The 13,409-nt window shown below is 42.2% G+C and overlaps 1 protein-coding gene across 1 annotated transcript in view; it reads right to left on the reverse strand.

The window, feature by feature from the left end:
• Positions 1-13,409, reverse strand: part of TIAM1 (T-cell lymphoma invasion and metastasis 1) — an 82,739-nt gene that overhangs the window by 36,431 nt on the left and 32,899 nt on the right. The window contains exons 10-12 of the mRNA XM_010131373.1: positions 9,309-9,413; positions 5,937-6,018; positions 722-808 (exon numbers count right to left, since the gene is read on the reverse strand). Coding sequence (XP_010129675.1) covers positions 722-808; positions 5,937-6,018; positions 9,309-9,413 — 274 coding nt within the window. The remainder of the gene's footprint in view (positions 1-721; positions 809-5,936; positions 6,019-9,308; positions 9,414-13,409) is intronic.

The raw sequence follows: 13,409 nt of genomic DNA on the forward strand, positions 1-13,409 counted from the left end.
ATCAGCCCCCATTGCTTTTGGCAACAGCTAACTGTTGAATAAGCTCTGAAAGACCGTAAAACCACTCACCAAGAAAACTCTGAAGGTGTTTTTGAGGACTCTGCATACACTGAAGAGTTATGAAGAGATGAGAGTCTTCTCACTCTTCGTGTTTCCCATGCTATACTTTCAAATTTAGTTTTCAGCTGCCCAGCGCCCTGACCAGCACCTCCCGTGACTGCATGAACAGCAGTGCTAGCACAATGGAAAGGGCAACGTTCGGGAAAAGCAGCAAGGGCACGGCAGTGGCAGAGCTGACCTCAGCCTGGGCAAGCTGTAATTAAAACGTATCCTGCTCTGCCCTGGGACAAACCCAGCAGCCTCACTATCTCTGCTGGTTTCTGGACCAAGGCTGGAAGCAAAACTTGAGGCAGTAATCCCAGCCACAGAGAGCACTGTGACGCCTTCTACTGTACCTGTTTATTTTGCAGTGACTGACCTTAGAGGGCCTCTGCTCCTCTTTCTAGCTTCTAGGGACATGCTGACCCTGCTACATATATAGCAACTCAAAAGAGATTGCAAGAGCAGAATGGCCATGTATTCTGTAGCTCAGGTTCTTCCCAAAAGGCCATGACCTCTTTTGGACTGGGACCCTGGCTTGGCATGTTCATAAAGCTCCCAACCCATGGTTTATACCAGAATTAAGCAAACAATAACAAAAGCACTTTAAAAAGTCTTTTACCTTTCTTGAAAGCTAGGCCTGTCTCTTTGACGCCATTCACATAGAGCCGACGAATCCCTTCTTCTTCCACAGAGGACAGAGAGAAACCTAGCAAGACACCCAGTGAGATGGTTAGAAAAAGCCAACCACTTCCAGTGTGTCCTAACAACTGCACACACTATAGGTAAGGCTGTGCTGTCCCTGCAGTGAGCTGTCAGGAATTCCTCCCTTCTCCTTTCCCATAAACCTTCACAAACACAAAGGCAAGATTTAAAAATGAAGTGGCTTTAACAAAAACCTGAACTGAACTTCTGAGTTTTATATATAAATCATCTACAGTTTTATTTGAGGATATCGCAGCTGCAAAATGTTGGAACAGACTTCCAATTCTCTTGCCACAAAAGGTCATTTCAAGAAGTTTTGCTGTTTGCAGACAAAAGCTGCACAGAGATGTGGTTTGTGACCCAAACTGACAAAAGCCAGGAAATGGATCGCTATGTCTGACGTGACATCCTGAACTCAGACAAGGCATAACAGCGTTTGCTAAAGCAAAATGCCAGCTTTCACTTTTTTTAATTCCTAGACTGGATGAATTTGTAAAAAATGGCACTTCCCCTTCTCCCCCTTTCTATTCTCAGCTGCTCTTGGCATGACCTGGTATTTGTTAAGCCTCAGCTCAGCGCACATTTTATAGCTATGTTTAAGAAGCATAAACCATCCTTATAATGTAAGCACTGACACAGCCTTAATTTGAACAGTGCAATGGTAGTTACATTTGGGTTTGGTGATTTTCCTGCTGTTTGCATTTGACGCTGTGTAAGATAGCAAAGTGTAAAGGAAATACAATATGGTTAGTTAAATAGGGTTTATTTATTTACTGCTGAGAGTTATCTAAAGCAGAACATTTGCCTTTCTGAAACTTCATTACTCCCTAAATGAGTGTAGGCAACCATTTGCTCTCCTTTTTCCGTCTAGAAAAACATTTACAAACCTCTGGGGGAGGAGTGCTTGTTTGCCATGGAATCAGCCACCAGCTAAGACAAAGCAGATGTGCTGGGAGCCTATTTCAACTTCAGGACTCCTTTCAAGTTGGTTTTTATGGAGAAGTTTTTTTTTCATCCATCATTTAAAAAAAAAGAAAGGAGGGGAAAGAATGTGACAGCCTAGAAGCGAAGAGCCTGTGGCCCTTGGTGACTTACTGAGCTACTCGCAATCTGTATGCAAGCTCTCCAGGTTGAATAAAATGAGATTTGTGAAGCTCACTCAACACACCAACTTTGGCAGAGAATCTTGACTAGACAAAAGAGCAGCTGTAAAACAAATAGTAGCTATTGGCTGTCATCACTGCAAAGCCTACCTGGAAAACACTTAACCAGAAGCACACTAGAGCATGTCCAAGACCGCAGTTCAAATCAACACAAATTGTCAGTTACTAACACCACCACCCTCTGAAATGCTGTTTTGCAGCCAACTACCGTACAGACAAAACAAGCCTGAGTTGAATCTCAAGTTCTCACTGGCTAACTGTGAAGAGATTAGCACGTCCAATGAGTCCCAAGCTTCCATTCTTCTCCATGAGAAGACCTCTGTCTCCTCCAATCTGTCAAACCTAAGGGCAGGTGTAGTTGCTTTTTAATTCATTTTTCATTAAAAAAAAAAACCAAACCAAAATGAAACAAAAAACAAGAGCGGAACAGGTGTGAGGAGCAATTATACGTGTTTTTATCATCTTTAAGAGATGAGAGATGAGCAATTAGCAACAATCTTGAAACGGTCATCCCACAAATACACTTAATGCCTCTGCAGAGAGGATACGTGACCATACCCCAGGTATGGATAACCCGGTTTATTTCCAGAATTGTGATGTGGTTGGATCCTGTAAACAGTTCGCAGCAGCGTTCCTGTCCCACTGCAGTGCTGGCGTCAGTGCTTTCACTGCCATGCAGTAAAGCAGAGCAGTGAACTCATCTGTACGGGAAATACTTATGTCAAGTGTCTTGTGTGTGCACAGATATATACATAGATATATATACACTTGCATATATGCATCAACATGTAGGTGTAGTTTGTATATACACATGTACAGTATGAATGTACGGTTTTCATCTGGCTGAATTCTGCACGTGCTCCATACAAACACGTGTACTAGCACTGCATGAGAGGAAGGGCAGAAGGGGGTGGAAACAACGATTGCATAAGCTGGCATCCCTGCCAAAAAGATTATTATCAAACTGTGCCTGGACTCTGAAACACAGGTGTGAAGAGATGGGTGGTGACCCAGACAGACCCTTTTCTTCACTGCAAAGTTTTGATGACAGGAGAACAGAAGTCTTCATCTATGAGTGCACATGGCACCACCAAAACAGCACAATACCTGAACAAATCCACCTCCAGAAAACTACCTCTCCTCCCTGAGACAGATGGTTGCTAATGCCAGTATGTTCCCTGTACATACAGGAGCTGGAAGGAATAGGTATTTTCCGCTGGTGCACTCTGACTGCTGACCACACAACCTTTGCAAAGAGGCTGGTACCGGTGAAAGAGGCGAGAACATATGTGCCCACCATCAGCAACACCATCAGATTGACAGATCTAACACTGGCAAGGTCCAACACGCTTGTCAGTGCCTCTTACCACAAGTATGCTGGTGGGAGTAGAAACACCATGAAATGTTCCCAGGTGAGCTTTTCCTGAAATGCTCTCACCATCCTCTTTACATCGCTCAAACTCATGGTGTGCTCAGGCAAGATGGCAAAGCCGCTCCAAAAATTTGCAAATACCTGAAGGGGCAGCTCTGCCCTCTCCTGGCACCAGGATCTCTTAGCTTGCCCGGAACAGCCTGCAAAGCCAGCAGACAGCTATTCACTTCCTTTATTATCTTTCTGTCACCCTATTGAGCTAAACTGGCCTGTCTTAACTGCACCCTTAGTGAAAGCATTTTGTCTCTCTATCTTTGATCCTTGTCTGTTAAATGGAGATAACAGCACCAAGTCTATGTTGCCGGCATTAATAAATAGCTACTTGTGACATATCTTGAAAATTCAAGGTGATTTACCGTTATTATTATTGCTATAGCTGGAATACTAGCAACAGCAACAAGTAATGTCACTAGTGATTTTCATAACCTCATCCATTTTCTAAATGAAGACTTCTCTAGTTCTTCTGGAGAAATCAAGGCACAGAGAATTTGGACGTATGTTTTGAAAATGCGCACAACTGTAAGAAGGCTTGGGCAAAGCTGCATAGTAAAAACAAGTAAACACCGGAATAAAAAGTCACTTAGCACTCTAGCCACTCGGTTGCAGCACCAGCTCCTGACCCTGTTCCCGCACTTGTTAAAGTGCTTGGAGGAGCTGAGCCTCCAGAACTGCCCAGCTGACTCAGAATCAATCTCAAAGGCAGTCCTGTTCACACAAAGACTTATGCAGGTGCTTGATGCTTGGAGGCTGAGCGGTCACGTTATTGATTTAGGTTCTTTTCAAACCAAAACCAGCAGCAAGAACCCTTAAGCAACCCTGTTAAAAATAGTCTACGCCAAAACTTTGAAGCTCTGATATTTGTGTTGCCATAGCTCGTGAATGTGCTGTAGCTTTCTCTCTGGATTGCAAAAGTACGTATTGGCAATGCTAATTCTGTAACGAGACTAAAAGAACTAAAAACTCAAATTTACCTAACATACAGGAAAGGATCTCAGGAGGAACCCTAGCCTTCCCCAGCACCAAGACAGGATCAACACTTGACCTCTGCTCCCCTACGAACACATATCTCAGCACACACTTGTCACTTTATGAACACATTGTACTGTTTCTATGAGACACATACAGACGACAGAAATTCCGCTGCCATTTAAAGCCAAAGTAAGTTTTGCCATTTTTTTTTAAATGAGAGCAAAGTCAGGTTTTGTGGGGATGCATTTAGCATTTACTCCCTGCAGGGCTGGAGCCACTGAACAGATACATCTCATGTCTCACACAGCTGATTTCACAGGACGTGAGAGTGCGTTTCATGGTCTTTCCCATCTATAACTTAAAGAGAGGAAGAAGAAAGAAACAGGAAAAGCCACGATACCCCTAACGCTGGCAGTGCTTTCAGGCACAGCATAATTATCAAACCTAGGGCCATCACTGTGCTGGTTAACATTTCTTTCTTAGGCCTTCAATATTCATACCACAGTCAGCACCACTGCTTTGTAGCAGAGCTCAATACTCAGACGGCCTGCAGCTGTATAATAAGCAGTTTGGGGATTCAGAATTATTCTAGTCATTAAAACACAATATTTAGATAAACAGTAAAAAGATGCAGATTGGCTTCCTGGCGGGTAGGTTGCACAAATAACTTTAAAATACACTACAGAACTGTAATTGCCAGACCAAAGGGCAAACTCACCAGGCTGGAGGTACATAACTTGAAATACTTGAAAGTTAATAAATATGACCACCCCAACATAAAGATTAGGGGGGTTGCTGAAATTACACAGGAGGACTTTCCCTTCTTTATGTTTTATGCACAAATCTGTACAACACGTCAGATTATGGCTCCAGGAATCCATAGGGCATCCTCAAGGGCTGGGCGTGCACTGGGCCCAGGCTCCCCCAACCTGAGGAACATTGGGGCAAGACAGGGAGCCACTTGGCATGTCCCTGGCAGGCAAGGAAAGGGGCCAAGCAGCCTCTCCTGGGACAGCTGTCTGGCTGCAGACCTCAAGATACCTCCCGTCCACAGCGATGCTCCTGCTGCATCTCTGCCATCATGCTTGGTGGAAGGAGTGAGGAGCTTTCTAGCCTGCTAGCAGAGACAAGCCACATGGCAGCCCTCTCCCAAGCCCCACTGCAGGGCCTCCCCGAATGCAGCAATGCGGGCATTCATGTGAGATGTGACAAACAGCGAAGGACACTGTTTTCCACTGGCATTCAGTTGCACAGCCTCTGTAGATGGTGTTTTGAGGAACTACAAGAACAAGAAAACATTTTTCCTTTCTGCCATCATAGCTCTCATCAAAGAGCTGTGCATCCTACATCTCGAGCATCAGGAAAAACAGCGTTCAGTGCACTGCAAATAAAACTGTCCTGCTTCAGGGCAGGTGAGCGAGCTTTCCGTGGACGGCACAGGAATCAGATGTGCTTTTCTTAGTGTGTTCAACAGGCCTTTCAGGTATATCAACAAATAGCAAGCACGAACCTGCTCACACGAGAATAGACTTGGCAGAAACAAAAAAACAAATCAAGGAGAAACTCACCATAAATATCAGAGGATGCATCCGACTTCTCTATCTGAATGTGCTGTGTGATTTTCTGACAGATTTCTATTTCTTTGTACAGCTGAATAGAAAAAAAAGGCACAAAAATAAGTTACTGTGAGACAACACATCAATTGTAATCACTTTGAACAGAGTCTTCTTTTTTTAAATTACAGGCAGAACAAATGGACTGTGATCATTCTTTATCAACAGTTTTTCTCCACGTGTGAGATGTATTAGTAGTGTAAGTAAGCTTTACTATTAGAACACGGTTAAAGAGGAGAAATCTGTGGTTTACTACCACCATCGCAAAAGCAAGGATACACCTATTTCATTTGGTCAATACCATTTTGAGAGAACTAGAAGCAGAGCTTCTATTCCTGCTTTCGTATTCTATGGGTAGCACTTAAGTAACAAACCATTCTTCCGTCTTTGGAAAAAAATCACACCCAAAGGTGAATGAGAGCTCATAGGTAAATACTAATTTTGTTTACATGCTGGTATGAGTGTGTAAAAAAGCAATTCACAATAATTAACATTTTGAAACTAAGTGACATCTGTGTTTGGACTTAAGGATTTCAATAATCTCTTTTAAAAAGAAGAGTAACTTACAAGGAAAGGGTTTCCTTAATAAAAATATAATTTTATCTCCTGCTTATATCAGCACTTACACATCTGTTTAACTGCAAATATTAGGTATTACAGAACAGTTATATATGCATTTAAATGGTGGTTTATAGTAAAATCAAATGTGAAATTAAATGAGGATGCCACGCTGCCAATATTTTTAAAATGTAGTTTTCAAATACAGGAATGTATTGTTCAGAACTGGAAAAGGAATCAAACAACATTTACAAAAATCTCAGCAAGGGTTTTAAAAGAGGAGAAAGAAAAAAGAAGTGAAAATTGCAGTATTTTCAGATCAAAACTTGTGCCTAATCCCTGCGCTCATCTAAACTGAGCATGCAGGATTAGAACCAAGGAGGAGAGCCAACATGCTCTCGCAGGGATCCGGGAGCCGCTCGCTGTCTGCATCCCAAAGCACCGTTTTCAAGCAAGAACCTCTGCTGAACAGGCAGCAAATAACTGGGATGCAGAGCCAGCAGCTGAGCTGCCCACATCAGAGAGCCAGTCCGACAGCAGCCCTGAGGTGCTGATGGCATTTCCGTGCCCTATAGACCCGCCATCCCCACACCAAAGACAGGCAGCACGTGTGGGCTATGCTGGGTCACGCCATGAAGCCGCTGGCCTCAGGGGCACCCCGGGCTCATGGGGGAATCTCCCTCCAGACCCAGCATGGGGCTCAGGGCTCTGCGCAGAGAGATTCAATAGCAATACCGGGAGCATTCCAGGGGGGCTCCCAGGCATTGAGGAGTGCCTGGGGAAAGGATTTCTTCCTGACAGCAGCAGCACTGCCCCTCTGAGCCGTTTCGACCCCTCATAGTGTTTCTTATAGCAGTGTTGTTATATTATTATTATTTCTACTAAATAATTATTACGGGGGGGGGGGGGGTTATTTGAGGGTTTTTTCCTCAAGATTTTCTCTCCCTTGCCTTTTTTTCCTCTACCACTTTTGGTAGAGGACACTTTTTGTCCCAGCACCCTTTCCCAGGGCTCCCTCTTCCAGCAGCCCCAATGCTTTCACCCCAGCCTCATTCCACCTGCAAGGTTTTTGGGGAGGCCTCTGGTCTCCCGTTTCCATTTAAAAGTGCCCCCCAAAGTAAAAAGTCTGACACATCAAGCTTCAGCCAAAATACTCCAACATTTAGTTTGCATTAAAGAGTGCTTAGAAGTATAACTGCCTGGTACAGCACCTAAAGTTAAATATTCTCCCCTGAGCCCTCAGTAACATTTTTAACACATAATAAACTGAGCTTGTGAATTTGTGAAAGACTGTGTCAGTACACAAAAATATACACAAAGTGTCACCATTAATGCTTTGGAGAGGAATGGAATATGGATTTTTAATCTCTATTTCTTATTTAAATATATCTGTTACATTCTACAAGAAAAAGGAATATCATCCCAAGAAATTACTTTTCTGCAGTAATGTATGTCTGTTAAAGCATTTGAGTAGATGGAAGACAGCTCTAGCAAGGTGATATCAGCATTAGACAATATTATAAACAGCTATTCAGGAGACTACAAAAATAGAGGCATAAGTTTTATCATATTGCACCAGAATCATTTAATTAAACACTTAAAGTAACTCAAATTTTCTTACCACACAAGCACACACACACAAGCACAGAAATGCGTGTTGTTTTAGTTTTTCTACATTAGAAAAATAAGCACCTGTCTATATTATTTTTCAGCATTACATAGTCCCACTGACTGTAGAGGTTTTGTTTAATTTCTTTTTTTTTCAGAATAACCAATAACTGATGACTATGTCAATCCTACATCCTCTCAGTGTAAAGTAAGTCACCAAAGTCCTCCCAGGCAATGAAAGCTAAAATATGTCCCCTCCGAGGTTTAGTTTTTCCCAACTATATTTCAGTTCCCAGTCTTACCACTCCACTAGCACTTTCTCACACTTTTTTTTTGTTTTGTTGATAGTGTTAATGACAAATCCCAGAACTTCTTTACTAAATGAGCAAAAGCACCTATAACTGCGAAAGTTTTACTTTTCATAAATAAAACAGCCACCAATGAAAAGGACTTTGAAAAGCTTTACAGTGTGCATGTGTAAAATCATAGAGTTAAAGCATGATGCTATTCTGTTTGGTCTTTTTTTTAATCTCTCATTTCAAAATTCCTTTGAAGTCTGCTTTTGAGATGAATGATATGAAAACATCCAACTGAAGCAATTAGTAAAGTATATCCTCACACATAACTCCAGAGTTTTTTTAACCTCAATGTTTACCTTCCTATTTAGGAAAAAAAAAAAAAAAAAAAAAAAAAAAAAAAAAAAAGAAAACAGAACCAAAAACAACCAACAAACCAAAATAAACAACTACTTGCATGTTTTCCCCATCTTTAAAAATCAGGCAAAGTGATCTGAGCAAGAAGTACTCAGGCCTCAACGCTGTCTTTAAAATCACCAAGAACAATATCAACAACAGGAAAAGGCAACCTTGAGAGAAGCGAAGCTTAAATGTTAGTTACAGTGACTTTCACACATTACCCGTGGCCGTTCCTCCTCTCTCTCTTCCACACAGACACATTCACAAATATAAGTTAAACACCAACTCTCTCCTCAAGACGAAACGTTTGGAGAGATTACTTTACTGTTGACCAATTTGCTATGGTCTGCACAGCACTATAATTGCAAGTAAAAATCATAGCTCTGCATATTACAAATGTCAGCTAAACACTAATGAATAGCGTCCTACCAAGTGTCATTTAATTTTGTTCAGTAGGGAGCATTACCAGTTCATAGATATCCTCTTCAGGCTTTGGTACGTAGAATTGGATCTGGTTTTCAATCAGGAATTTAAGACGCAGGTAGTGAGCAGAGTGATCCAGCTGGTGTGTCTGCAAGAAACGGAGAAGAGGCTTTAGAAGAGAAAAGCAATGGCTCCTGTCGTCTATACTTAGAGAATGGTCTGAGACTCACAGGAATCGGAACGTCCCAGCACCGTCTTTCACAAGAGGCCTGTGATCTCCTAACCTGAACAAGAACCCAAACCTCCTCCTCTTCCCCAGGATAAGCATTTATTTTAACACTGACCAGGATGTCGAGGGCAGTGCCAGCGCTCTAAGAAGCCTCTTTGATTCTGCTTATCTGGTAGTTCTGCTCCCTCCAATGCTATTGCAGAAATAAGGAGAAGGCTCGGAGCATACCTTTGTACATGAAGGGCATTTAAAATCACAAGGAGGAAAAAAATGTTCTGCTAACAGAATAAAACGTAGCAGAAAAGTTTTTTTCTGTTTGTTTTAGGGTTTTTAGCATCTTCATAATTTAGTGAGAAAGTATGATGTGGTAAATTTCGAGCAAGGTTAATATTTAAAAAAATCTGTATGTCCTCTAAATTCAAAACAGCTCAGGATACACTGGCTTTATACAGCTTAAAAGAAGCCAAGGAGTTGCATATTGGATTACATCCCAGTGGAAACAGGTCACACCATTTTAATGAATTAGTTATAATTAGCTGAGGATACAGCATTTGGTCTGGGAGATATTAATGACCTTTCCTCAGCATGATTAATAAGCTTGATTTAAGCAGAGGTTAATGCAGTGTGTAATCAAAACACATTAGAATTACGATAAACAAAAAGGATGTCATTCAGAAGTTATTTTCAAAGTTCCTAAACTGTTGACTAAAGCTAACGAAAAACTCAGAAGTGATTCACAAATATGGGAAGTAAATTCTCCTCGCTGTCACCTTTGAAATCCCATTATTATATGCTTTTATAAATTGTCCTTTTCATTTTATATGAGGAAATCACCCAAGCTTCCTAGGCTGTACTAAAAACAATGGCTCATTTGAAAATTCATGCAAGAACATCATTATTGCCTATTTATTCAGATTTTAAAGCCTCACTTATCCAGTTCAAGCCAAGACAATGATACGCTGGGACTCAGCTGACTGATCACACAGCACAGATGATGAGTAATGTACACCAAGTGACCTGTGGAAAGGATCACAGACTGACCTAGCAAACCCTTCAGCAAATACTCAGAGAACAGCGAATGTTTTTGTAAGTCTAGATTAGCCCATGAATAAAAAAGATCTATCGATACAAAGAAAAAGAAAAAAGACAGATCTATTACTGCACTCTTCGTAGTGCTATGTTCAAATACATCCAATTCAAAGACCAAATTGTCCTTATATGAAATTGAGTATCTGAAATGGAATAACCTCTGTAATCTGGACAAATACCTAGTTCATTGAATAAGGAATCTGTTAAGGGCCAAAATAAAATAGGCTGAACGTAGGAGGTCCTTGTCCTCTCTCCTCTTTTTCTTTTTGGGTGCTTTTTTCATGCTTTGCTCATTGTTCACTGACCATTTTTATTAGTTTTCCTACATGATCTCAAATACAAACATCCCATAAATTAATGGGAAGCAGAATTGGCTTCAATGGTTCAGAAACAATACAGAGGAGTCTTAGGTTAGTTTCTGGTCAGATTTGTTTGCTATCACTAGACACAAACTGAAGAGCACCTTCCACACCAATTAAATAAAAACATACAGAGGAGACATAAACCCACAGACTGCACACCCCATATCTGGATGGAGAGGTTTGTGAAACACCTGAGCCATTTACAGCAAAGCTAGTGGGGAAAAAATTCTATGTGGAAAAACCATACTAGCAGAAAAAAGGAGCCAGGCAACCTGGCAGCGTCATCCTGCCACCACAGTGTATCTTCTCATGGTTGCCTGTGCTGAAGCTCCCGTACACATGCTGCATTTCCTGCAGAGTCAGGTCACATCGGTCCGCCAGACCTATACTGACAAGCTACATGCCATAGACTTAAGCCGAGGGTTGGGAGAGAGCCTCTGTCTGCAGCCACATATTTGTGTCGCTTCCAACAGTGACTCTGAACGTCATCCCCTTGCAGAGGAGGGGACCCAAAGGGATGCTTTCCATCCTGCCCTAGGCCAGCAGAAATCACAGCCTGTTGTATAGGAACATGAATTTATCCAGACTGGAGCCTCCAGCCACCAGGCACAGGCTAGGAGCAGCCTTAGTTGCACTGGCAGGGCAGGAAAGCCATGCTCAGCCATGCCGGGCTCCCTCCGGGGCAGGGGGCACCTCACCACCACCAGTTCAGAGCCACCACTTGCCCTGAAGCAGGCTGCATTCCCACCTGCCTGCGACCCACTCTGCAGCCTGCACCCTGACATCATCTCAAAAGAGCAACCTTTCCTGCAGGCGGTGGCTTGATCTACCACCCCAGCGGTCAACAACAGGGCTTCTGCCTGCTTTGATATGGGTAACCACCTAGACTCCATTTTCACACCTGTCTCCGCAGGGAGATTTGCTGAGGAGAAGATGTTGTGTGCTGGCCATTTTAGTTAGAGAGCAGGAGAGACCCAAACACAAGATGGCCACTGAAGACCCAAACTATGCCAGATGCACAGCATCATCTAAAGAGCTCACTGGGTAAAACTCACGTATATTTTGAGTCACTCAATTCTTCCGTGAAACACCACAGTCAGGGTGGATGCCATTCATCCTCTATAGTGCAATCCCATCGAAGTCAGGCAATGAGAGTCATCACCTTTAAAGCTGTGAAGGTGCAGTACATGAGCCACACCTTTTAGTTAATTCATATTTTTAAAGCTGCGGCAAGGTTTTGTTTACCTTGAAATTTTATATTAGCTAAATTGTTTCAAATAGGAGCATGATTTTCTCCTGAAGTGAAAGGAAAAGTCTTCTTAAAGTGGACATAGCCAGTCTTCCCTAAAACCCATACCTGCTTTTGTTGTTGCTGGTCTAGCTGCATCCATATGCAAGAAGGTGGGAGCAGAAACAGGGCAGCTTTAATGATATTAATGTCCTTTCGAGACCACCCAAAATACCTTTTAGCAGTCCAAAAAAGCTTCTTGGTTTATTTATTTCTCTCCTAGTAATTTTGGCTATATCTGGACTAAATTAAGCAGCTAACCCAGTTTAAAGCACAACCCTACAGCTTAACTAGTGTGCTCTTGAGGAATTTACAGCCCGGGGTGTGATCCAATTCAACAGGCTCGGCATGGTGTAGCAGGTCAGCACACAACATGAACTACTCATCCATTTCAGCTCCCTTCTAGTTAAAGCAAGGGACAGGCATATTCTTTCAGCTTGGTGGGACAAACCTTTATCAGAGCTGAAATGACAGCATCGTGGAAACACGGTAGCCATCCTGCCCTATTACTCCAGCTCTGCTCTTGCATGATGCTAGCTTTTTCAGTAGGAAAATGCCAGGTGAAAATCAAAGAAAGCTCACAGAGCATCAGGCCCAAGTAACTTCTCAGAGACTTTGAGCACAGACCCAGAGACCTGAGGGAAATCTGCTTCTTGCCCCTCGCGTAGGTCTATTTGAAAAATACAAATCATGAGAAAACAGAACCTTTTTCACTTCTCGCTTTTTATCCAGCTCAGTTAAAAGTCTAAATGCCAGGTAGTCTTCCATGCTTGATTTTTGGTGTTATTCGCTCAGTGTGGCTCTGCCTAAATCCCTATACAACGCATGAGCTTCTACTCAATTTTAAGACATACCATTATGCAAATTACAGTAATACATACACACACATTCACGCTGATCAGTATTACCCACAGGAAACAATTTAATGCATATAGTCTGAATTTCCTGCCTTCCAAGTGATGTTATTAGCTAAATTTTAGAAGAAATCTTCAAGAAACCACTTTAAAATATGCTTTAAACTCTCCTCCCCCCAATCTTGAATCTTAGAAGTGTCACAAAGCAAGCTCTGAAACCTTGCTGTATAATAACAAGCAGTAACATTAGTTTAAGAACACATTTTCCGCAATGACTTGAGTGCACTTAATGTTCTCCAACAGAATAATCAATCCCAGTTTA

This window comes from Buceros rhinoceros, unplaced genomic scaffold, assembly GCF_000710305.1.
Source record: "Buceros rhinoceros silvestris isolate BGI_N320 unplaced genomic scaffold, ASM71030v1 scaffold692, whole genome shotgun sequence".
NCBI lineage: Eukaryota > Metazoa > Chordata > Aves > Bucerotiformes > Bucerotidae > Buceros > Buceros rhinoceros.